Consider the following 26991-nt stretch of genomic DNA (forward strand, 5'->3'; position numbering starts at 1 on the left):
ACAAAATAAGGCACTGCAATCCATTTTTTATGTCACATCTTCCCTTTCTTCTACTTGTCTCTGTCAGTTTTCACTTTAAATCTTGCATTCTATTCATTAACTGGAAAACAATTGTATAGGTTCTCCTCAGATATTAGTGTGTGATAATGGACAATGAGATGTGCAGTATAACTGGTACAGTATTTATGTGCATATGTCCTAATATAATGTATCTTCCTATATAGATGAATGTAGGTGGACAGTCTGCTGTAAACACCCCCTCCATGGGGATGGGCGGGCTCTAGCCTCAGGCTTGGGGTGTCACCATGGACACGAGGGAGCGTCCTGAACAAAACCAACGGAACACAATAGAGTGGGGGCTGGGGGAGATCGGGTGTCACCATCCCCAGAACAGGCGACTCCTGGATGGCAGCAGGTTCTTGGTGGCCCCAGCACAGGTGATGTTCTCTTCTCTGCTCCTTATTTTATAGGAATGATGACAATGCTCAGTGTGAGGAGGCTGATCTAGATGTGCCTTCTCCACTCCTGCATTATACACCTGCATCTGTGCATATTGTGCTGGCAATAGATTGGAATGGACTTTGATGTTACACAGGAGCACACTGCAGAGCTGTGCTTCCACCTGTAGGACAACTACACTTTGCAGAATGCCCTGATAGCTGATGGGAGTTGTAGTTGTGCAGCAATTGAGAAGCCACAGAGAGCCATCCCCTCCTCAAACTGGTTATGTTTTCTTTGTATCGCACAGGTCATATAATTATATAACTATTCTCAGCTCATTATGAGCTGAGGAACACTGATTTGCAGATCGCTAATGGTAGCAGCCAAGTTCTGATGAAGTTCTGCACTTTTGCGACATTGATACATGGCTTCCACAGTTTTATCGAAGTGCGGATGCTTCATTTGGAGCCTTCAAAGATGCCAGAGAAGATAGAGTAGCATGCTGATATTTTGTGCACTAAAATGATGGACACCATGAGAGAAACCTGAGAAACGTCATCATAGTCACATGGGTGTGGTGGACAATGCTTGTGTCCATGTCCATCATGATGGATCCAGCACTGTTGCTAAGGCCTAATTCACATTTATACAGTACTCTACACTGAGCACTTGCATTGAGATTTCCATCTACATGCTTGAAAAATGGAACAACTGATGGAGCCATTCAGTATATTGGAACACACAGGGCCAGTTAAGACTCTCTTTGAATTCTGCTGTGTCCGTCTTTTTGGTAGACTGTGACACCTGGTACAAAGGACGAATGGAGCACAAAGTGACTCTGTCTGCTGCATTATATTGCTCGGCCCTTATTCACATTTATGTCATTTAACATATGGTAAAGTTTTAAAACTAAAGGTTAGGACCATCCTGAATAGGGTCACCTTGATGTGGTGGGATGGTTTTTACATTTTTTGGTTAAAATTATGTAAACTAATCTCCCTATTTTATTTTGATGCACTATTGCTATTTATTTACTGCAGGGTATTTGTCCATTTTGTTTTTTATCTTAGGTTCTGTCTGTTTAGTGGTCAGTATAAACATGCACCTACACATTGCATGCACACCAACTTATATTCCAGTTCATCTCTTTAGGCTTTTGAATGGCCCTGTAGTAGGAGTGGGTAGACCAATTTGCAAGACTCCGGTCCATCAGCCATAATCAAAACAGCTTTGGTGATCCCAGCAAGTAAGAGATTTACAAACCTCCTGCGCAGTGGTCAGTGACTACTGAGTTGTCCGATGGACTGGAGTCCTGCTAATCGATCCGCCTATCTCTACTCTGTTAGAGATTCTCTCTGAAAAAAATGGTTTTGAGAATTTACAAACCTTCAGTGCAGAATTCCATAAAATGTATGGGATGAAAGCACTTTTGTTTTGTCCAATTTTATATATCAGCTTGTCAGTTCCTCATAATATTCAAGACATTTGTTTCTGTCAATGATTGCAAGAATGGTGCTCATTCAGGCTGACGGTCCATCTCGACTATGTCCTTCTTACAAAATTGTCTAGCCCTGCATTATTAGTGTTACCTACAATGGTACATTGTAATAAAGATTCAAATTCAAACCTTTAAGTGTAACATTTCCATTTTCATTCAGTGGAGATATAATCTAACTTACTGTAAAGTTGTCTTCTTACAATAAGTTATATAATGTTGCTAGTATATTCCTAGAACTCCAAGGGCTTTCATTCATGTGAATGGGGCTGTGTTGCTCTTGTCAGGTAAATGTGCTCATGGGCTCCTTTTTAGCAGTTCCGCCATTTTTTCCTAACAATATTTCAAATATTCGGAATACTTACTTTAACCAGGTTGCCTGGTTTACAACTCTTTTATTTCAGATATCCACTTAGCAAGTCTGAGGTATCAGGTACCAGGCACTTTTAGGACACTATTCTGATAGCGAATGAGTTTATATGGTATTGCTTGATGCATGAACACTTATAGCCAAATCTTCTATCCCTAAGGGTCCCAGCAACAGGACACCATGTGATAAGATTATCACTGGGGGTCTATTCTAACAAGAAGGGGTTGTCCAAAGTGCACCGTTAATGGAGAGTGACCACATATGCACAGCAATCTCTGAGATTTCTCTTTAGTTGTGAATGTGAGTAGAGGATGGTTCAGGCAATACTTTTTTATACGTTTTTATTCAGTATATTTATTCTATTCTGTTTCAGATGTTACAAGGACAATGGCCTGCAAAAATCTCCTAACATTAAGGTACAGTAATAAAACTAAGTAGGAATAAAGACGTACAGTAAAAAGGCTACTTCTGCAGAAACCTGTGATATGAATGCCTTAAAGGGGCAGTCCGAAATGAACATTTATTTTAATCTTAAATGTCTATTTAATGTAATTATCTAATCTCTTTTCTAATATACTCTAATTACAAAGTTCCTACCCTTTCCTCTCTAGGTGCTTTATTTTTTTTTACCTACTTCCTGTATGATGACGCTTTTTTTGAGAGCCCGCAGAACATGCTGGGATACTCAAACGAGTTGTCATCAGAGGGCAGAGGCTGCGGTGACGTCACTTGCGGGGGCGGGGCTGATCTCTGCTTACCTATTTTCTCCTTACAATGCACACTGACAGTGCACTCCCTCACTAGGACAGTGCACTCGCTCGCCAGCTCGTCACTTAGATTATGACATTGAATAGACAGGCATGTAGGATTAAAATAAATGTTAGTTTCGGACCACCGCTTTAATTTTATGTGAAGTAATGTTTTATATTAAATATGATACAAAATCACAATACTCTGCATTAGTTACAGTATAAATGTAGCAATAGCGTTTCTCCTCGATGCCCTACAAGTTTTGTTATTTTATCGCAGCTGGCAGATTAAGCATTATTTAGTTGCAACTTTCTTTCATTTCCTAGGGCCGAGTTGGAAGAGCAAACAAAGGAGATCCAGAAATTGCAAAATGAAGTTGAAAAAGCTACACAGAACACTATAAATCAGCTGTCAATATCCTGCCGGGAGCAATACTGCAAGCCCACCACTACAAATAATCATATTGTCACTAGAGGTCTGTACTGTGCCTATATGAAAAGGCAGTTTATTTATAAGCAGGCTCTAGAACAACTCCACTGTCATGTAACACTGAATTACATAGATTTTCTTTATTTCTCTACTTAGAATCAGCCACTTCAAGTTCAGCAGGCTACCACTCAAGTTTCTTCTCATCGGTCCCACTCCATCCTTTAATATTACAAAGTTCCCCATATGCTGGGCAAATTGTGAACTCAGATGAACCTAACTTTGTAAGAAAATGTAGCCTAAAGCAGAATACTTTGGCTGGAACTAGCTGTCCTGTTGGTATACCCAATGACAAGACAACCCTGGAAGAATTTTCCTCATTGGTTAGGGATTCAGGCAGAGGACTTGAACAAGTAAAGGTGGGTTTACATGAACCGATTTGCGGCATTAAACGACCGCAGCTAAATATTTACCGATTACAGTCGTTTAGTAACCTGTTTCGACAAACAGACCATGGTTAGCGATGCACAATGTGAATCAGTGCGCATAGGCTGCCATTGTTCTCAGCAGTGTAGGTCATATTTAACACAAGATGATGCGCTGCTGAGAACGATGAGATCTTGTGCAGCAAAAAAGATTAACTAAAGTCTGATGGGACCCAGTGCAAAATTTGGACCTGCCCCCCCCCTACATGTTAATAATAATGTTTTTATTTATATAGGACCAACATATTACACAGCTCTTTGCAATTCAGACATTATTGGCACTGTCACCATTGGGGCTCACAATCTACATTCCATATCAGTATGTCTTAGGAATGTGGGAGGAAACACACACAAACACAGGGAGAACATACAAACTCCTTGCAGATGTTGTCCTTGGTGGGATTTGAACCCCAGGACTGGAGTGCTGCAAGGCTGCAGTGCTGCTCACTGAGCCACCGTGCTGCCCATGTTGGTTAGGTATATTGGCCCTGGTAGTGTTCTAAATCCAATAAGGACATATGACTTACCCTCCCCACCATTATGTAGTAAATGTCCCTCATCCTGGGCCCATCCTAGTTGATATATTACCCATCCTGGTATATATGTCCCTCATCCTGGCCCCATCCTGGTATAGATATATATATATATATGACCTCCATCCTGGTATATCTGTCCCTCATCCTGGTATAGATATACAGTTGTGCTCAAACATTTACATACCTCGACAGAATTTTTCCTTTCTTGGCCTTGTTTCAGAGAATATGAATGATAACAAAAAAACTTTTTCTCCACTCATGGATTTTGGTTGGGTAAAGTCATTTATTGTCAAACTACTGTGTTTTCTCTATTTAAATCTTAATGACAACTAAAAACATCCAAATGACCCTGATCAAAAGTTTACATACCCCAGTTCTTAATACGGTGTATTGCCCCCTCTAACTTCAATGACAGCTTGAAGTCTTTTGTGGTAGTTGTGGATGAGGTTCTTTATTTTCTCAGATGGTATCATCAATGCCTTTTTTTTTTCATTGGCTGTAAGCCATAATCATCAACATTAACGGAAATAAACACTTGAAATAGATCACCCTGTTTGTAATGACCCTATATAATATACGAGTTTCACTTTTTGTATTGAATAACTTAAATAAATTAACTTTTTGATGACATTCTAATTTAGTGAGATGCACCTGTATGTGCCCCATCCTAGTATGTATCCCATGTTCTTTATTGCATAGGAAAAAAAAATGATTATACTTACCTTCCCCCTTCACTCGTGTTGTCCTCTTGTGAAGCTGGCAGCTTACTTCAGCGTGCAAGCAACGTGAGCGCATGATGTCACAGCCATGAGTCCCCATGCTGCTGTCCTCAGATTGTCTCTGCGCCGCAATACACTTCAGCTCAATGTGCGTCCTCGGACGCACATCCAGTTGAAGTTTGTGCTGGCGTCGGCGGGCCCCTCACCCGCAAGGGCCTGGTTGCGGTTGCGATCGCTGCGAATATTATTCCCCTGCATTTCACCCAATGAATGAGCATTGTGCTCCTTCATCAGGTGAGTAACGGCTTGTTTTGACCACTTGATGTCCTTTTTGATAATTTTGCTGGCTCATTGTAATGATTTTTGACTATGTTCATTCATAAGAAGTATTTTAGTTACTATGCTTGACTTCATTATGTTCCTTGACCTTATGCAACCCTGCTTCTTTCTCTCCTCCAGGAATTCCACCTTTCTCCTCCACCCAGCCCTTCTTTTTTTCTCCCCCTATACTGTACTTTGCCATTTATAACTTGTTTATTTTTTTGTATATATTTCTTATATTATTCTTGTATATTTAGGGTTTATCACATGATATGATCAAATGTACATCCACAATATATATATATATATATAGATATGCACTTTAGATGTCCTTGATAAAGACCGTTGTTGGTCGAAACGTTGGACTTTTTCTTGCCGGATCAAAATACAATACTCACTTATTGCATCAAGAAGCTCTTTCTCTTCCTTTTCGATGCTTAGGTTTCTGTCTACAACAGCTTGCTTAGACTGTACGATTATCATTCCTAGGAGGGCGCATTCATGATAGTCGTGCAGTGTATATGGACCTTAAAGCGTAACCGTCATTTTAACTTTTATTTAATAGTACACATGAAAATAAGCAAATTTGCAATATATCTTAGCAGAGAAATCTGCTTCTTTGTTTCCTTGGACTGATCATTCACTTTCAATTCAAGGATGAAATCTATTAAATTTGTATTCAGTGAAGACAAGATTTTCCCATTACTGAAAAAGGAGATGACAGTTCGTTCTTTTAAAATTTCATGGAGAAGCAGAAGGAGAAGCTAGAGGCAGACACAGACATTTTGCGGCAAATTCTCCTGAAACGACAGTTACAGTTTTCCATAGAAGTTTATGTGCACCACCTGTCATCTCCTATCTCAGAAATAGGAAAGTCTGTATTCACTGAAGACAGATTTTACAGAATAATTGAAAATCTTGAGAATGAATGATTAGTCCAGGAGGAGAAAGAAGAAGATTTCTCTGGTAACATATATTACAAAGTTTCTTGTTTTCATGTGAACTATTGATTTATTTAAAAAAAAAGTGTCAAATAAAACAATGGTTACTCTTTAAGTCTTAAGTTATCAATAGCAACAATCACAGTTACACAAATTGGGTTATAACAATGCAGTTAAGAATAGCGCATACAAATACAGGGGTATTCCCATCTCAGCCGTTCATGGCTGAGATGAGACTACTTGTCTATATAAAGCTGCTAAATGTGGCTGAGATTACGGAAGCATCTGTGTGAATGGGATGTGAGAATAGAAGTGAATGGGAGGTACAGAAACAACATAGTAGAGAAGGCTTTTTCCTTTAAGTACTTTATATCTTTAGTATACTATTGTTATAACTGTAGATTTTACTATTGTAAATATAATGGCTATAAACATTAAAACACCAGCTGCCGTCTTCAGCTCTTCCCAGCACTGCTCCGATCCTGCACCGCCATCATATTGTGACTGACCGGAAATCCGAGGTAATGGTCACTAGCTCTCAGTGTAAGTCTATGGGAGACCCATTCTGGCCTCATTCTGCCTCTTATAGACTTACATTGAGTTGTGACTTCTGGATCGCTCCACCAACACTGGAGCGATCCGGCACACAACCTGCAGAAGACAACCGGATCGGTGCTGATAATGGATGAAGACGGCTGCTAGTAAGTACAGTATGTTACTAGGGACAGGAAACTAACGTTAGAAGCACCACTCCAGCCCTGCAATAAACAAAATGCTGGAGTGGTGCTTTAATAGTATATAGAATCACAATTATGTAGGGAGTTTATGGAGCCAGACTAAGCTCGTTATACATAACAAATTCTGCCTTTCTTTCAGCTGAACCAGCCAACCAGTGCTATACATTTGAAACTTCAAGAGCTGATAAGAGAAAAAACATCAGACCTGGACATGAGGTGAGTTTTTGAAGTGGGATAATAACTATTCCTGTACAATGTATACTCGTAACATGTGTACATATTGTAGACAGGTCTGTGAAAGGGTATCTTATGTATAGGAGCTGCTGAGTGAGAGGACATGGCAACTTAATCCACTGAATTTTAGGATTTAGTAAATCACATGATGTGCTGGGCATGTACTTTGTAGGTTATAATCCATGAATGGGAGGCAGAGGCGTAGCTAGGGGTTCAGCTCAGGATGGGGGCGAAACATCTGAGTGGGCCCCTAACCAGTAATCATGATTATAACTATGGTGGCACATTTGACTTCTCACATTTCCAGAATGGCCCCACTGATCCCCAACCTGCACAAACGCCTCATCCTGCTGATACCCCAGTGCTGAGCCGCCGCTGCCATATGTGTCCCTATTACTGCACCTGCTGCGTGGAACAATAACCGTGCTCCTCTTAGTGCCCCACATAATAATGCCCACCACTGTCCCCTTGCATAGTAATAATACCTCCTTTGTGCCTTCTAGATTTTTAAATTGCCCCCTAGAAAATAGTGTCTCCACATTTCCTCTTTAAGGTCCACAATACTCTTACTGCCTCTATAACAATAATGCATCTTAAAGGGGTTTTCCCACGAGCAAAAGTTCATTTTAAAAATTGTCTGTGTCTGACCATGTACGGAACATGCCACATCTCCTGGGCAGGGGAGGACGCAAAAGACAATACAGACATTACAGCAGTGGATCACAGAGGATTCATTTTGTGAAGTAAAATATTGTTTAAAAACAGGGAGTGAAATGTTTTACCTCACAAAATGAATCCTCTGCGATCCCCTGCTGTAATGTCTGTATTGTCTTTTGCTTCCTCCCCTGCCCAGGAGATGTGGCATGTTCCGTACATGGTCAGACACAGACAATTTTTAAAATGAACTTTTGTTTGTGGGAAAACGCCTTTAAGTGCCCACTTAACATTTACTAATGTCCACTGAGTCCCCCAATGTACAGCACCTCTATACACACTACAGTTGGCCCACAGCTCCTTTATATAGAGTATGATGTCCCTACAGCTCCCCTATACACAGTATGCTGGGCCCACATATCCACTAACACAGTATGATACCCCCACAGCTCCACTATACATAGTATGTTTTCCCCACTGCTCCCCCAAAACACAGTATAATGATCCTCACAGAAGCCCTCACTCTGTATAACAGCCCCAACAGTAAAACCCACACTGTATAACGGCCCCCACATAGTATAATGGCCTCCACAGTAGTTCCCACACTAGGCCCCAAACTGTATTATGGCTGCCTTCCACACTATATAATGACCCCCACAGTAGAACCAAAACTGTATAATGGCCCCCACACTGTATAATGGCCTCCACAATAGTCCCCACCCTAGCTCTCAAACTGTATATTGGCACCCACATTAGCTATCACACTGTATAATGGCACCCACAGTAAGCCTCAAACTGCATAATGGCTTTCACATTAGCCCCCAAACTGTATAATTGCCCCCTCGTTAGCCCCCAAACTGTATAGTGACACATACATTAGCTTCCACGTTGTACAATGGCCCCCACATTTGCCTCCAAACTGTATAATGGCCCTCATATTAGCCCCAAACTGTATAATTGCTCCCACATTAGGACAAACTGTATAATGACTCCCACATTAGCTTCCACACTGTATAATGGCCCACACGATAGCACCCAAGCTGTATAATAGGCCTTGCATTAGCCCACAAACTGCATAATGGTCCTCTCATTAGCCCCCAAACTGTGTAATGGGCTACACAGGAAGTTCCTAACTGTATAATGGCCCCGTATTAGCTACCACATTGTACAATGGCCCCCACATTAGCTCCTATACTGTATAATGGGCCCCACATTAGCTCCTATACTGTCTAATGGGCACGACATTAGCTCCTATACTGTATATTGGGCCCCACATTATCTCCTATACTGTATAGTGACCCCTATATTAGCTCCTATACTGTATAATGGCCCCCCACATTAGCTCCTATAGTGTATAATGACCCTCACATTACCTCTTATACTATATAATTACCCCCACATTTGTCCCTACACTATATAATGGCCCCCACATTAGCTCCTCTACTGTATAATGACCCCCACATCAGCTCCTATACTGTATAATGGGCCCCACATTAGGTCCTGTACTGCATAATGGGCTCCACAATAGCTCCTATACTTTTTATTGGCCCCACTTTAGCTCCTATACTGTATAATGGGCTCCACATTAGCTCCGATGATGTATAATTGTTCCCACATTAGCTCCTATACTGTATAATGGGCCCCACATTAGCTCCTACACTGTATAATGGGCCCCATATTAGCCCCCAAACTGTATAATTACCCTCACATTAGCTCCTATACTGTATAATGACCCCCACATTAGCTCGTATACTGTATAATGGCCCCCCACATTAGTTCCTACACTGTATAATGGGCCCCACATTAGCTCCTATACTGTATAATGAGCCCCACATTATCCCCCAAATTATAATGGTCCCCACACTTTATAAGGGCCAGCACATTAGTCCCTCTAATGTACGAGGGCCGCTCCAACTGTTTCAGGATCCGCCATTGTTTATGATGCCCCCACAAGTTTTAATTAAAATAAAATTAAACATATACTAAACTAATCCAGGATACTGATGACTCCACCAGCGAGGCTTGGGCGCACCAACGCGTTGTCATATCACCAAAGCATGGCACCTGATGTCACCGCGCCGGGGCTTTGACTTCCTCCTCGTGCGTCAGCGCCTCGGCCATTTTGTAGGCTGCAGGCTTAAAGTGATCTGCGGTCTACAGAACAGAGAGCGTTAGTGCAGGGAGACCATGTCTCCCTGCTCTACCACGGTACTCAACAGATAAGGGTAGCATAATTCCAGATGGGCCCCTCTGAGCGTGGGGCCCGTGCCGGCCGCACCGTCTGCCTTCCCTCGGTATCTACGCTATTGATAGGAGGTCTAATTGTGGTGGTAACCTCTTCCACAGAAATATGTCATCTTAATTGTTGATTGTCCAGAGAGATATTACTAGAGCAGACCCATGGGTGTTGCTAGATCAACAGCTACATGTAGGTGATGATTTGGCCTTGGGTTTGTCCACTGCTGCTCAGGTGGAGGTGTTGACTGGATCTATAGCTTTGTCCATTCGATCTTATTTTGAAACAGCCCTACAACCTTTACTGTAAGGCTGCTGTCACACTGTCAGTATTTGGTCAGTATTTTTCCTCAGTATTTGTAAGCCAAAACCAGGTGAGGAACAATCAGAGGAAAAGTTTAATAGAAACAAGTCACCCATTCTGCATTTATCACCCACTCCTGGTTTTTGTTTACAAATACTGAGGAAAAATACTGACCGAATACTGAGAGTGGGGCCATAGCCTTAAGATTGTACTTTTCAGTGCCTCAAGATTCACTATAAGGCATTATTCCCTCATAAAAGACATGTTTCGTCCCAATGGGCTTCTCCTATCAGAAAAATGAATGGTCCCATGTGACGCAGTACTTTCCCTGCACTGACTGCTGCCGAAGTACTGTATGGCCATGCATGGCGTCTTTCTGTGATAATAACTGATCGCTGATGATTAGAACAGTCAGACCATGGGATCATTAGTTTCAGAAAGACCTGTCTTTATCTGAGAAAGCAACTATTAGTCCTTGAAAGAAATTAAAATATTACAAATAGTTTATTTTATGAATATTGTTGTTTTATTTGTAAATGTTTAATCCAGACAAAAAGGTTCAATTAGCCAAGAAGAAGGAAATAAGCTAGATCTCAAAGTAAAAGAACTAGAGAGCACTAATGTGATTCAAGAGGAGATGCTGAAACAGGCACGGGTTTACACGGAGCTCTTGAAAGAGAAATTACAGAAACAGGATCAAATACTCCAGGATACCCAGAAAGCCATCTTCATTTTCAATGAGAAGTCCAACAAGAAAGTGGAAGGCAGCTTTGACCTCAGTAACCTTGGCATAGTTCTGGTCCAAACGCTTCAGGAGCTTTCTGATGAGGTGTCTTTTCTCAAATCAAAAATGCAACCTGTAAGTAAACTTTTTTGTTTCTATTTTCCTATTTAGTTACATAGTTTATAAGGCCGAAAAAAGACAAGCGTCCATCCAGTTCAGCCTATTTCTTGTGCACTGCAGTTATTCCACAGCGTTGATCCAGGGGAAGGCAAAAAAAAACCCATGCGGTATTGGCCAATTTACATCATTGAGGAAAAATTCACTTCCCGACACCAATCTGGCAGTCAGATTAAATCCCTGGATTAATTAACTGTCACTAAGCATAAGATGTAATTTTATTGTTCTCAAGAAAGGCGTCCAGGCCTCTCTTGAACTCATTAAGTGAGTTGGACATCACCACTTCCTCTCCCAGAGAGTTCCAGAGTCTCACGGCTCTGACCGTAAAGAATCTCCTTCTATGCTGGTGCAGGAACCTCCTTTCCTCCAGACGCATAGTGTGCCCCCTCGTCTTTGTCACCATCCTTGGTATAAATAGGGAATCTGTAAGCAGGTTTTTGCTATGTAATCTGAGGACAGCATAATGTAGGGGTTAAACACTGAATTCAATGATGTTTCACATGTCAGGCTGTGTGCTGTTGTTTACTTACAATGAAAGTTTTATCACCTGGTGATTATCATTGCCCAGACTACAGCAGAGCGATTCCACCCTTCCTATCATAAGCAGTTTACTGTCTATAGACAATGTAACTACATAGCCTGGGGAAGCCTTGTCAGCTCTGCTGCATTGCTAAATCTAAGATCTTTGATTGTGTCAAAACCAATGCACCCAGCAATCTAAGTGACACATCGTTGGATTCAGGGTCTCTTTTGCCTACATCAAGCTGCTCTCAGATGAGGTAGCAAAAACCTGCTGACAGATTGAACTGCGATTTAAAGGTAATATGTCAGCAGATGATTTTTGCTATGTAATCCGAGGGCAGCATAAAGTAGGGGCTGAGACCCTGATGCCTATGATGTGTCATTTACTAGGTGGTGTGTTGCTCTTTCAATAAAATCAGTGTTTTATCAGCAGGAGATTATCACTAAAGGACCAGGTGATTAGCAGCTTTCTGTCAATGTAGAGTGTACCCTGAAAGCTGCCAATCAGTGGTGTGGACGGGGTTATACAGGGCTCAGTATTCTGAGCACTGCTAGATCTGCAGCAGAGAAAACAGTGATTGTATCAAAATGACAGTATGCAGACCAGCAAGTGTCACGTAACTGGAATCAGGCTCTAAGCCCCTACATCATGCAGCTCTCATATTACATAGGAAAAACCTGGTGACAGATTTCATCTAATTGTTATATGGGAAAAAAGCAATTACTGAATTAGGCAGTATAAAGAAATTAGACTAAGCTCACACTTATACAGTGCTCCGCCCTGAGCAATAAGTTGGGATTTCCACTGGAATTCCCGAAAAACTGTATTCCAACGTGTTAACCACATTTTATGCATGTCTGTAAAAGATGAATACTACCAGAACTGTAAAATACAGTTTTTCAGAGATTTTGATGGAAAACCCAGATATAGTGCTTAGCATAGTGTCTAGCATTACCTGAATTTAAAAAGTTTTTTTTTTAATTATGAAAATTAGTACAAAAAAAACAATATTCTCCTTACTGTGTCTAGCATTACCTGAATTTAAAAAGTTTTTTTTTTAATTATGAAAATTAGTACAAAAAAAACAATATTCTCCTTACTGTACCCATCGATGCTGCAATTCTGAAGTTGTCTGATCCTTCTCCTATTTTTATGATGTCCTACAACAGAGACATGTGACCACTGCAGCCGATCATTGGTTGCAGTAGTGACCCACTACAGCCAGTAATTGGCCACAGCCATCATATGTCTCTGTGACAGGATATCGACAATGCAGCTAGAAGTAGAGACAGGCAAGGAACTAAGGAACTTTGGAATGGAATCAATGAGGTTGGTATTGTTAAGCCATGGTGTTTGGGGCTTCTTTATCCTTCTACTAATCTTCAGATATCTTTTAGGTCAAACCTGTACAATTGAGCTCAAATTTTAATTTCTTGAACTCCAAAGTTTCTCCTTTTTGTTATAGGCAGAAGATCAAATTAATATTTTGAAAGGAGAATTAAAAGATAAAGAGACATGTCGGAAGCAGCTACAAGAAAGGTGAGTTTTACTGACTCATTAGTTTAGAAAAACATGGCTGTTTTCTTCTTGTCTGTGAGATGTCTGCTATTGCAACTCAACCCCAGTTAAATTAGACTGAGTTGCAAAACCAGACATGGCTCATAGACAAAAATAATTCTGTTTCTGGAAGAAAGTACAACCTCTGTGAATATCAAGATAGCTTCAATTATTAAAGAGGTTTCCTGACCTTTGGCTACAAGTCTGCAGTCACTCTATGTAACTTCAGACTTGTGAATCTTCACATCACACGGGCACGTAACCACAAGGATGTGATTTGCATACATGCGGTCATATGCCAACTAGATGGACATGGCCTCGCTCAATGCAAGTGTATTGAGCGAGGCCGGACACAGTCTAGTCGGAATGTGATCGGAAGTATGCAAATCGCATACTCGCGGTCACATGACTGCCCGCTACCGGCACTGGAGAATACTCACAGTGCGCATGATGTGAAAATTCACAAGTCTGCAGTCACATAGTTTGACTGCAGTCTTGTAGCCTAAGGCTGGACAACCCTTTTAAAGGGGTTGTGCCACGAACAAAAGTGTATTTTAATAAACAGATCTTGGAATAATAATAAGTTCCACAATTGGATGTGTTTACATAAAATGTTCCTGTGCTGAGATAATCTTATAAATGTATCCCTGCTGTGTACTGTGTAATGGCTGTGTCTGACTGTACAGGAACATGGTCTGATCATACCACAGCTCCTGGGCAGGGGGGAAGCAAAAGAGTATACAGACATTACAGCAGGGAATCGCAGCTGATTCTTTCTGTGAGTAAAACATTTCCCTGCCTGTTTTTAAACAATATTTTACCTCAAAGAGAAAATCAGCTGTGATCCCCTGCTGTCCTGTCTGTATACTCTTTTGCTTCCTCCCCTGCCCAGGAGATGTGGTATGATCAGACCATGTTCCTGTACGGTCAGACACAGCCATTACACAGTACACAGCAGGGGCACATTTATAAGATTATCTCAGCACAGGAACATTTTATTTAAACACATCCAATTGTGGAATTTATTTTTATTCCAAGATCTGTTGATTAAAATATACTTTTGTTCATGAGAAAACCTCTTTAAAAGGGGTATTCCCATCTCCAAGATCCTATTCCAATTTTCCTATGTCTCTTTCCTCATGTGGATGCATTGCAGGATCTTAGGTATCCATGGTTACATCCACTGATATAGTGACAGTTAGTTAGCTAGCTGCTAGTGGTCGTAACCATGGATACCTAAGGTCCTGCGATGCCTGCACATGAGGTAAGAGACATAGCGAATCAAAAATACTATACTACATTACTAATTGGAGATATTTGCTAATATTACTATTATTACACCTACTACATATTGGGATAGGATCTTGGAGATGGGAATACCCCTCTAACTATCCCATAAATAGTTTAAAAATCTAAAAATGCTATTAGTTCAAAAAATAGGCTATCCCTGGTCATTATAAGAGTTAAAATAGTTCTCCAGGTTCACCGGGCTCAGTGGCTTGTGAAGTCTACGTCGGCAGAGCCTCTGTGTTATTGGCTATGGTGATGTTCACTGCAATTACTGCTGTAAAAGCTTAATGGAGCAGCGGCGGAGATGCAGCTCTGGACCTGGGGAAGGAGAGTAACAGATCATTTCATTATTTTTAATATGGGGACAATGACTTTCTATAGAAAGTTGAACCAGGAACAACACTGTTTTAAATATTGATGGCCTATGCTACTAAGTATAGGTCATAAGTGTTTGATTGGTTGGGTTTAGCACAGTGAAAGAGTTGTGTCATACAGGCATACGGGCAGCCTGAATGACTCACTCGATTCACTCGAATGGGACAAGCTAATATCACTAGACACAACTGCAAGAACAGACAAGTATCGCTCTGCTTGTGTAAAATTAGCTATCTTGAAGATAGTCCATCATTGTTTTAAGGTTTGTTCTCTATGGCTGTGTGCCCATTATGCGTTTTTTAAGCATTTCCGCAGCGGCAATTCCGCTGCAGAAACGCTTAAAAAACGCTTGGTAAAAGGCCTGCCATGTTCCCCAATGATAATCCGCATGTGCTGTGCACATGCTGCCGAAATTTCCGCTGCGGATTATCATTGCATAAAAAAACGCAGCACTACCAATTATTTTGCGTAATCACGGCGCCATTGACTTGCATTGAATCGCTTAATATCCGCATGACTACATGTGCACATGCGGATATTAAGCAATTCAATGTGCGGATGGTACCCGGGTCTGGAGAAGAGGAGACTCTCCTCCAGACCCGGGTACCATAGTACCTGTAAAAATAAAGAGAATTAAAATAAAAAATATACATTATACTTACCTTCCGATGTCCCCCGGTCTCCATAGTGACGCGTCCTGGCTCCCCGGCAGCTCGCGATGGTCTAAAAGGACCTACCATGACGGCGGTCACGTGACCTGTCACATGACTTAATGACGTCATGGAAGGTCCTTTTAGACCACCGCGAGCAGCCCAACACACCGTATTCACCGGAGGAAACCGGGGGCCATCGGAAGGTTTGACAACTCGCATGTGAAATCGCATGATCAAAGCGCTTCACTTCCGCTTGTCCCTTGCAGGAAAAACGCATGTACAATCCACATGTACAATCCGCATGCATTTTTTCTGGCAGGGAGATGCAGAAACGCTCAGGAAAAATTCGGAGCATTTCTGCATCGTGGGCACATAGCCTATCAGTAAATTAATGTACCTGGCTGCAGGTTATTATAAAGCCGCAGACACAACACAAGCCATTGTTACCTTCCCCAGGTCCACCTGTGAGCTTCTGCTCCCGGTGTCTTCATAGGCTATGGTGCTGTTGTCCCATCAATAGCATTCCTGTCTACCGTGACAGAGCTGATGAAGTCACTGATTGGCTGCTGTCCTGTCATCATGATGTCAGCTCCACAGTCAATGCCAGACGCTGGGAGCAGCAGCAGAGACTTGCTGTGGAACCTGGGGAAGGTGAGTACATAACAGTTTGTTTCTTAATAACCTGCAGCGGATGACATTCATTTACTGAATCACTTTAATTGCGCTGATTTTAGCGGATTAGCTAATTTTATTATTTTTAATATAGGGACAATGATTTTGTACAAAAAGTTAAAAAGATTAAACCCCTTTAGGTCTTGGATGACCCCTTGAATAGGTATTTTTCATTTAAATATGGCTGGTGTGACATCTTTGTCTGAGGCGTAGTTCTTCTGCCCTGAAAGCCCTACACTTGCTTGTTAATAACGGTTAATGTGCGGTTTCAGTTTGTATTCAAAGATTTCTTTATTTTCTTCTCTTTTGATCAGTTATGACAATCTAGTTAATGAACGTGAACAGGAGAGGGCGCTGTTGATTGCTGAAATGAATTCTGCCAGAAGCCATTCAAAGAGCATCCAGACTCGGCTGGAATCATCTCAGTAAGTCTAGTTATCCAGTTTTAGAAACATAAATGGATTTTGCCTCATCATTTATGTTAAATGTTTATTGTAAAATCATATACAACTATATATGCTAACAAATAAAATATAATGCTTTTATTGCAAACTGATGTTATTCATAGTGTTTTTTGTCCTTTAGCAACACGAGTGAAAATGAAAGTTCTGCTTTTAGTCAGACTGCTTGTAGGCAGGTATATACAGTCATGGCCAAAAATGTTGGCACCCTTGAAATTGTTCCAGAAAATGAAGTATTTATGTGATAAAATTATTCCAATTACAAGTTTTTAAAAAAAAGGCAAATTGGACATAATTTCACACAAAACCCCAAAAATGGGCCAGATAAAATTGTTGGCCCCCTCAACTTAATATTTGGTTGCACACCCTTTGGAATAGATAACTGCAATCAATCGCTTCTATAACCATCAACAAGCTTCTTACACCTCTCAACTGCAATTTTGGATCATTCTTCTGTTGCAAACTGCTCCAGGTCTCTCATATTTGAAGGGTGCCTTCTCCCAACAGCAATTTTAAGATCTGTCCACGTGTGTTCAATGGGATTTAGATCCGGACTCATTGCTGGCCACTTCAGAATTTTCCAGTCCTTTTTGTTTCCATCCATTCCTGGGTGCTTCTTGAAGTATGTTTGGGGTCATTGTCCTGCTGGAAGACCCATGACCTAAATCCAAAACCAGCTTTCCGACATTGAGCACTGCATTGCAACCCAAAATCCTTTGGTAATCATCAGATTTCATGATGCCTTGCACACAATCAAGGCACTCAGAGGCAGCAAAGCAACCCCAACAAAATCTTAGGATCTACACCATATTTGACTGTAGGTACTGTGTTCTTTTCTTTGTAGGCCTCATTCTGTTTTAGGTAAACAGTAGAATGATGTGCTTTACCAAAAAGGTCTATCTTGGTCTCATATGTCCACAAGACGCTTTCCCAGAAGGATTTTGGCTTACTCACGTACATTTTGCCAAACTGCAGTCTAGGTTTTTTATGTCTCTGTGTCAGCATTGGGGTCCTCCTGGGCTTCCTGAAATAGCGTCTTATTTCATTCAAATGTCGACAGACACTGATGCACCCTGAGCTTACAAGACAGCTTGAATTTCTTTGGAACCTGATTGGGGCTGCTTATCCACCTACCAGACAATCCTGCGTTGCAACCTTTCATCAATTTTTCTCTGCTGTCCACATCCAGGGAGATTAGCTGCAGTGCCATGGGTTGTAAACTTCTTGATTATATTGCGCACCGTGGACAAAAGAACATCAAGATCTCTGGAGATGGACTTGTAACTTTGAGATTGTTGATGTTTTTCAACAATTTTGGTTCTCTTCTCTTTCTATTCTTCATGTTTAGTGTGGCACACACATACACACAATGTAAAGATCAATTCAACCTCTCCCCTTTTTATCTAGTTTCAGGTGTGATTTTCATATTGCACCCACCTGTTACTTGCCACAGGTGAGATTGACCGAGCATCATATGCATGAAACAAAGTTGTTTACCCACAATTTCAGAAAGGTGGCAACAATTTTGTCCTGCCCATTTTTGGGGTTTTGTGTGAAATTATGTCCAATTTGCCTTTTTTTCTCAGTTTTTTAGTGTTGTTCCAATACACACAAGGGAAAAAAACATGTGTATAACAAAACATGTGGAATTGCATTCATTTTATGGGAGAAATACTTAATTTTCTGGAACAATTTCAAGGGTGCCAACACTTTCAGCCATGACTGTATATATATATATATACGCATGTGGACAAAAATCCATGAACATGAAACTAAAATCAAATTCTTTTTATACTGCATCTGATCCAATCCAGGATGGAAGATTTCAGAATTTGTTTCTAGCACAGGACCAGAAACAGAAGACAGAGCAGAGAATTATAATTAAGAAATTCCTCTAATTTAAAATCAAAAGGATAGGATTTATATTACAAGAAGTAATGGCATCACATCCAGGGCTGCCACCAGAAATTTCAGGGCCCCATACTGGCAAAATTTTTGGGCCCCCTTGAGACTCCGCCCAGGCTCCGCCTCCATCCCTTAAACCTTCTACAGTCCCACCGCCCACTCTTGGAAGAACTCGTCTTCTGCACTCTATCCTCACCAATCACACATTACCAGTTCCCAGTGAACACCAGATCACACACATAGCCAGCAGCTTTTGTTTTGGCCAAAATATTTTTAAAGCCGCCACCACGATAAGGAAGACTCTTCTGGCCAGGCCTTACTCTATTCTAACCTATTAAAATTTTCATAAAATATCCAATACTCTTTTTAGGTATATTTTTATTTATTATTCTTTAAGGAATGTGTCATATACATTTTTTAAAGTGACCAATAATACCACATTCAGGTATCAAATACCACCACACCATGACCAGACCACATATTACCACCACATAGTGACCGAATAATACCACATACAAAGAATACCGCCACACCATGACCAGACCACATACTACCACCACATAGTGACCGAATAATACCACATAGAAGGGACAAAAACCGCCACACCATGACCAGACCACATATTACCAGCACATTGTCACCGAATATTACAATACTGATAATTAATAAAAAAAACACAATACTAATATTACCATAAGTGCCATTATACACAGAAGCTCTGTACATGGTATACAATTTATAATGTAAGTATACAGATAGTATAGTGATCACCAGTGACATTATACACAGGAGCTCTGTATATAGTGACAGTGTACAGGTAATGCAGAGATCACCAGTGACATTATACACAGGAGCTCTGTATATAGTGTCAGTGTACAGGTAATACAGAGATCACGAGTGACATTATACACAGGAGCTCTGTATATAGTGACAGTGTACAGGTAATGCAGAGATCAACAGTGACATTATACACAGGAGCTCTGTATATAGTGTCAGTGTACAGGTAATACAGTGATCACCAGTGACATTATACACAGGAGTTCTGTATATAGTGTACCGGTAATATAGAGATCACCAGTGACATTTTACACAGGAGCCCTGTACATAGTATATAGTGTCAGTTTACATGTAATACACTGACTCACCGTTGACGTCTCTAGGTGAAGTCCTTCATCTTCGCTTTTCTCCGAAATCCAGCACAGACCACCATTACTTCTTCCAGCCAGCACATCCCCCAACTTCTACATTACACAGCTGAATTCACCATTTGCTCTCCCCACCCCCAATTCAACATGCGCTCTTCCCACCCACCACTCCCAATCCACCATGCGCTCATCCTCTCCCCACTCCCAATTGCCCATGTGCAGCTCCCACTCCCAATTTCCCATGTGCAGCTCATCCTCCCCTCACTCCCAATTCCCCATGTGCAGCTCATCCTCCCCTCCACTCCCAATTCTCCATGTGCAGCTCATCCTCCCCCCACTCCCAATTCCCCATGTGCAACTCATCCTCCCCCCACTCCCAATTCCCCATGTGCAGCTCATCCTCCCCTCACTCCCAATTCCCCATGTGCAGCTCATCCTCCCCTCCACTCCCAATTCTCCATGTGCAGCTCATCTTCCGCCCACTCCCAATTCCCCATGTGCAACTCATCCTCCCCCCACTCCCAATTCCCCATGTGCAGCTCATCCTCCCCCCACTCCCAATTCCCCATGTGCAGCTCATCCTCCCCTCTACTCCCAATTCTCCATGTGCAGCTCATCCTCCTCCCACTCCCAATTCCCCATGTACAGCTCATCTTCCTTCCACTCCCAATTCCCCATGTGTAGCTCACCCCCCCACTCCCAATTCCCCATGTGCAACTCATCCTCCCCCCACTCCCAATTCCACATGTGCAGCTCATTCCCCCACTCCCAATTCCCCATGTGCAACTCATATTCCCCCCACTCCCAATTCCCCATGTACAGCTCATCCCCCCCCCACTCCCAATTCCCCATGTGCAGCTCATCCTCTCCCTCACTCCAAATACCCCATGTGCAGCTCATCCTCCCCCCCACTCCCAATTCCCCATGTGCAGCTCATCCTCTCCCTCACTCCAAATACCCCATGTGTAGCTCATCCTCGCCCCCACTCCCAATTCCCAATGTGCAGCTCACCCCCCCCACTCCCAATTCCCCATGTGCAGCTCACCCCCCCCACTCCCAATTCCCCATGTGCAGCTCATCCTCCTCCCACTCCCAATTCCCCATGTGCAGCTCATCCTCTCCCCACTCCCAATTCCCCATGTGCAGCTCATCCCCCCACTCCCAATTCCCCATGTGCAGCTCATCCTCCCCCCACTCCCATTTCCCCATGTACAGCTCATCCCCCCCACTCCTAATTCCCATTTGTGCAGCTCACCCCCCCACTCCCAATTCCCCATATGCAGCTCATCCCCCCCACTCCCAATTCCCCATGTGCAGCTCATCCTCCCCCCACTCCCAATTCCCCATGTGCAGCTCATCCTCCCCCCACTCCCAATTCCCCATGTGCAGCTCATCCTCCCCCCACTCCCAATTCCCCATGTACAGCTCATGCCCCCACTCCTAATTCCCCATGTGCAGCTCACCCCCCCGCTCCCAATTCCCCATGTGCTGCTCATCCTCCCCCCCACTCCTAATTCCCCATGTGCAGCTCATCCTCTCCCCCACTCCCAATTCCCCATGTGTAGCTCACCCCCCCACTCCCAATTCCCCATGTGCAGCTCATCCCCCCCACTCCCAATTCCCTATGTGCAGCTCATCCTCCCCCCACTCCCAATTCCCCATGTGCAGCTCATCCTCCCCCCACTCCCAATTCCCCATGTGCAGCTCATCCCCCCACTCCCAATTCCTCATGTGCAGCTCATCCTCCCCCCACTCCCAGTTCCCCATGTGCTGTTCATCCTCTCCCCCACTCCCAATTCCACATGTGCAGCTCATCCCCCCACTCCTAATTCCCCATGTGCAGCTCACCCCCCCACTCCCAATTCCCCATGTGCAGCGCATCCTCCCCTCCACTCCCAATTCCCCATGTACAGCTCATCCTCCCTCCTCTCCCAATTCCCCATGTGTAGCTCATCCTCCCTCCACTCCCAATTCCCCATGTGTAGCTCATTCTCGCCCCCACTCCCAATTCCCCATGTACAACTCATCCCCCCCACTCCTTATTCCCCATGTGCAGCTCATCCACCCCACTCCCAATTCCCCATGTGCCGCTAATCCCCCCCCACTCCCAATTCCCCATGTGCAGCTCACCCCCCCCACTCCCAATTCCCCATGTGCAGCTCATCCTCCCCCCCACTCCCAATTCCCCATGTGCAGCTCATCTCCCCCCCACTCCCAATTCCCTATGTACAGCTCATCCTCCCCCCACTCCCAATTCCCCATGTACAGCTCATCCCCCCAATCCTAATTCCCCATGTGCAGCTCACCCCCCCACTCCCAATTCCCCATGTGCAGCTCATCCCGTCCACTCCCAATTCCCCATGTGCAGCTTATCCTCCCCCTACTCCCAATTCCCCATGTGCAGCTCATCCTCCCCCCACTCCCAATTCCCCATGTGCAGCTCATCCTCCCACCACTCTTAATTCCCCATGTACAGCTCATCCCCCCACTCCTAATTCCCCATGTGCAGCTCACCCCCCCACTCCCAATTCCTCATGTGCAGCTCACCCCCCCCACTCCCAATTCCCCATGTGCAGTTCATCCTCCCCCTACTCCAATTCCCCATGTGCTGCTTATCCTCCCCCCACTCCCAATTCCCGATGTGCAGCTCATCCCCCCACTTCCAATTCCCCATGTGCAGCTCATCTCCCCCCCCACTCCCAATTCCCCAATTCTATTTAAAAAAAATAAAGTTGTCATACTTACCCCTCATACGATCCCTGCCACTCCTGCTGCGATGAGGAGATGAACGCCGCCGCCAGGTTCTCCTGACTTCTGGTCAGGTGACGGTGCGTACGCGCTGTCAGATGACCAGAAGTCAGGAGAAGTATGAAGATGCTGCTGCAGCTGCACAGCTCCGGTAAGGAACCCAGCGCCGAGATGTGCACCGCCTAAGGCGGCGCACGCCCCGGCGCTCGGCACTTTATTACAGCATGGGCCAGGGGCCCTGTGAGCAGAGGCACAAGAGGAGTGGGGCCCCGACTGGGCCTGACCCCCCCTCTTTACTGCTGCTCACGGGGCCCCATACAGCAATAAGGGCAGTAATGCCCTGATGGCGGCCCTGATCACATCAGTAAAGGGCCCAACTTTTTGGAACCTCACTGATCTAAAGGTTTTCATACACATTAGATGAATGTCAGGTGAATCCGCCAATCTGTTTAATGGTGTCCAAACTCTCTCCCAGCACCAGATGATAGAGAGAATAAGGGTTGTGCATATTGTATTTTAACATTTCCAACTTTTTTTACACTCATTAAGAGAACCTGGCACCTGATACATGTTGCCCAGTCCCTGGGCAGCATGTATCAGGCATTGACTGTATGAACACAGCCAAGTGTGCTTGACTCTGAAACGTTGCAACATTTCAGAAAAAAATATACAGTACAGACCAAAAGTTTGGACACAACTTCTCATTTAAAGATTTTTCTGTATTTTCATGACTATTAAAATTGTGCATTCACACTGAAGGCATCAAAACTATGAATTAACACATGTGGAATTATATACTTAGCAAAAAAGTGTGAAACAACTGAAAATATGTCTTATATTCTAGGTTCTTTAAAGTAGCCACCTTTTGCTTTGATGACTGCTTTGCACACTCTTGGCATTCTCTTGATGAGCTTCAAGAGGTAGTCACCGGAAATGGTTTTCACTTCACAGGTGTGCCCTGTCAGGTTTAAGAAGTGGGATTTCTTGCCTTATAAATGGGGTTGGGACCATCAGTTGTGTTGTGCAGAAGTCTGGTGGATACACAGCTGATAGTCCTACTGAATAGACTGTTAGAATTTGTATTATGGCAAGAAAAAAGCAGCTAAGTAAAGAAAAACTAGTTGCCATCATTACTTTAAGAAATGAAGGTCAGTCAGTCCGAAAAATTGGGCAAACTTTGAAAGTATCCCCAAGTGCAGTTGCAAAAACCATCAAGCACTACAAAGAAACTGGCTCACATGAGGACCGCCCCAGGAAAGGAAGACCAAGAGTCTCCTCTGCTTCTGAGGATAAGTTTATCCGAGTCACCAGCCTCAGAAATGGCAGGTTAACAGCAGCTCAGATTAGAGACCAGGTCAATGCCACACAAAGTTCTAGCAGCAGACACATCTCTTCAACAACTGTTAAGAAGAGACTTTGTGCAGCAGGCCTTCATGGTAAAATAGCTGCTAGGAAACTACTGCTAAGGACAGGCAACAAGCAGAAGAGACTTGTTTGGGCTAAGGAACACAAGGAATGGACATTAGACCAGTGGAAATCTGTGCTTTGGTTTGATGAGTCCAAATTTGAGATCTTTGGTTCCAACCACCGTGTCTTTGTGTGACGCAGAAAAGGTGAACGGATGGACTCTACATGCCTGGTTCCCACCGTGAAGCATGGAGGAGGAGGTGTGATGGTGTGGGGGTGCTTTGCTGATGACACTGTTGGGGATTTATTCAAAATTGAAGGCTTACTGAACAAGCATGGCTAGCACAGCATCTTGCAGCGGCATGCTATTCCATCCGGTTTGCGTTTAGTTGGACCATCATTTATTTTTCAACAGGACTATGACCCCAAACACACCTCCAGGCTGTGTAAGGGCTATTTGACCAAGAAGGAGAGTGATGGGGTGCTACGCCAGATGACCTGGCCGCCACAGTCACCAGACCTGAACCCAATCGAGATGGTTTGGGGTGAGCTGGACCGCAGAGTGAAGGCAAAAGGGCCAACAAGTACTAAGCATCTCTGGGAACTCCTTCAAGATTGTTGGAAGACCATTTCCGGTGACTACCTCTTGAAGCTCATCAAGAGAATGCCAAGAGTGTGCAAAGCAGTCATCAAAGCAAAAGGTGGCTACTTTGAAGAACCTAGAATATAAGACATATTTTCAGTTGTTTCACACTTTTTTGTTAAGTATATAATTCCACATGTGTTAATTCATAGTTTTGATGCCTTCAGTGTGAATGTATTATTTTCATAGTCATGAAAATACAGAAAAATCTTTAAATGAGAAGGTGTGTCCAAACTTTTGGTCTGTACTGTACTTTAAAAATGGGACAGGGGGATCCCTGGCGACTTCTTCCCGCTCGCTGCCATGGATTCACAGGTCTTTGTCTACATGCACATTTAAAGGCAGAGACCTGAAATGATGGCACTAAGAAATACAACTAATATCCCTCCCAAAAAAACCCTTATATGACGATGTCGCCAGAAAAAGAAAAAAGTTATGGCTGCTGGAGCACAACAATAGAAAAATTAAAATGAAATGGTCTTCCATAAAGGCCAAAACTGGTTGTTGTAATGGGTCTGGGAGGCGGAACCTCTGAGCAACTATACAAGGGGGTGGTCCTTGTAAGGAAGCGGGTGGCTCCCAGGGAAGACGGGCAGGTAGTCACGGCAAGTGACAGGGACAGTCTCTGGGTAGAAGGGCAGGTAGTCACAGCAAGTGACAGGGACAGTCTCTGGGTAGAAGGGCAGGTAGTCACGGCAAGTGACAGGGACAGTCTCTGGGTAGACTAGCAGACAGGTAGCAGGTGGACGCTCCCAGGTGAGCGGGCAAGAGTCTCTGGACAGGCAGGTGGTCACGGCAAGTGACGGCAGAGCCTCCAGGTAGGCTAGCAGGCAGGTTGCAGGTAAGCACTCCCAGGTGAGCGGGCAAGAGTCTCTGGACAGGCAGGTGGTCACAGCAAGTGACGGCAGAGCCTCCAGGTAGGCTAGCAGGCAGGTAGCAGGTGAGCGCTCCCAGGTGAGCGGGCAAGAGTCTCTGGACAGGCAGGTGGTCACGGCAAGTGACGGCAGAGCCTACAGGTAGGCTAGCTGGCAGGTAGCAGGTGAGCGCTCCCAGGTGAGCGGGCAAGAGTCTCTGGACTGGCAGGTGGTCACGGCAAGTGACGGCAGAGCCTCCAGGTAGGCTAGCAGGCAGGTAGCAGGTGAGCGCTCCCAGGTGAGCGGGCAGGCTGGTCCATAGACAGACTGACAGGTGTCGGAAGGCAGACCGTCGGACCGCAGGCTTGCAAGCAGGTAAGCGGATATCAGGCAGGTATCAAGCAGGAATCTGGCAGGTGACTGGCAGGTAACAGGCAGGAATCTGGCAGGTGACTGGCAGGTAACTGGTAACGGGACCTGAGGGCTGAAGCAGAGTGAAGGCTTTGCAACAACATTGCTCGGGCACCTCCATTTTGGAGGAGGTGCCTTATATATTGAGAGATCCTCCGGCCATTGGCCGGGGACTCCTTAGGACGGCGCGCACGGCCCCTTTAAGAGAGGGGAAGCGCGCGCGCCCTAAGCACAGTGGCCGGGAAGGAACGTGCGCTGCCAGCAGAGTGGGAGGAAGACGCCGGGCACGGAGCGGAGAGGTGAGGGGAACAGCGTCCCTGCCTAGCAGGAGGCAGGGACGCCGACGCTACAGTTGTGATGCCAAAGGGTTAAAGGGTTTTCCCATCAATCGCATTATTTTTCATAAAGCACAGCACATGCATACTTATTGTTAATATGCAGATTAAGCCCAATTTAAAGTTTTTTTTTATACCTTTGTGTATTTTTCTTCTCCTCTTTGCTTCCAGCTTCATATAGCTGAATGGGTGGTTATATTCTTACACTGATAAAGCTACATTTTCCAGCAGAACCTGCTTCTCCTCAGGGCTTCAGCTACCGTTCTCCCTCTCCTGTGTTCCTGTGTATCCCCACTTCTCTGAATTATCATCAAGTTAATCTAGATGTAGACTTCAGCTTTGCTTCTGTGCACGATCTGCTCCTGTACAGTACCTTGCCTGACAGATTTTATTTTCTGCCATCTATATTAGTGTAGCTGCCTGTGTGGCTTTACATAATTGTTAACTGGTTCCTAGGAGAGCT

At 43.8% G+C, this 26991-nt stretch overlaps 1 protein-coding gene across 1 annotated transcript in view; it reads left to right on the plus strand.

Moving 5' to 3' along the window:
- The first annotated feature begins 260 nt into the window (after positions 1–260).
- The window catches only part of CCDC158 (coiled-coil domain containing 158), a 162167-nt gene continuing 135436 nt past the window's right edge, over positions 261–26991 (plus strand). Inside the window, exons 1-8 of the mRNA XM_073655208.1 lie at positions 261–437; positions 2680–2722; positions 3383–3531; positions 3642–3901; positions 7361–7437; positions 11198–11507; positions 13538–13611; positions 16934–17044. Coding sequence (XP_073511309.1) covers positions 2694–2722; positions 3383–3531; positions 3642–3901; positions 7361–7437; positions 11198–11507; positions 13538–13611; positions 16934–17044 — 1010 coding nt within the window. The 5' untranslated portion in view covers positions 261–437; positions 2680–2693. The remainder of the gene's footprint in view (positions 438–2679; positions 2723–3382; positions 3532–3641; positions 3902–7360; positions 7438–11197; positions 11508–13537; positions 13612–16933; positions 17045–26991) is intronic.

This window comes from Phyllobates terribilis, unplaced genomic scaffold (genome assembly GCF_046119375.1).
Source record: "Phyllobates terribilis strain yellow unplaced genomic scaffold, ASM4611937v1 Scaffold_1__5_contigs__length_1240528914, whole genome shotgun sequence".
In the NCBI taxonomy this organism is placed as follows: Eukaryota; Metazoa; Chordata; class Amphibia; order Anura; family Dendrobatidae; genus Phyllobates; species Phyllobates terribilis.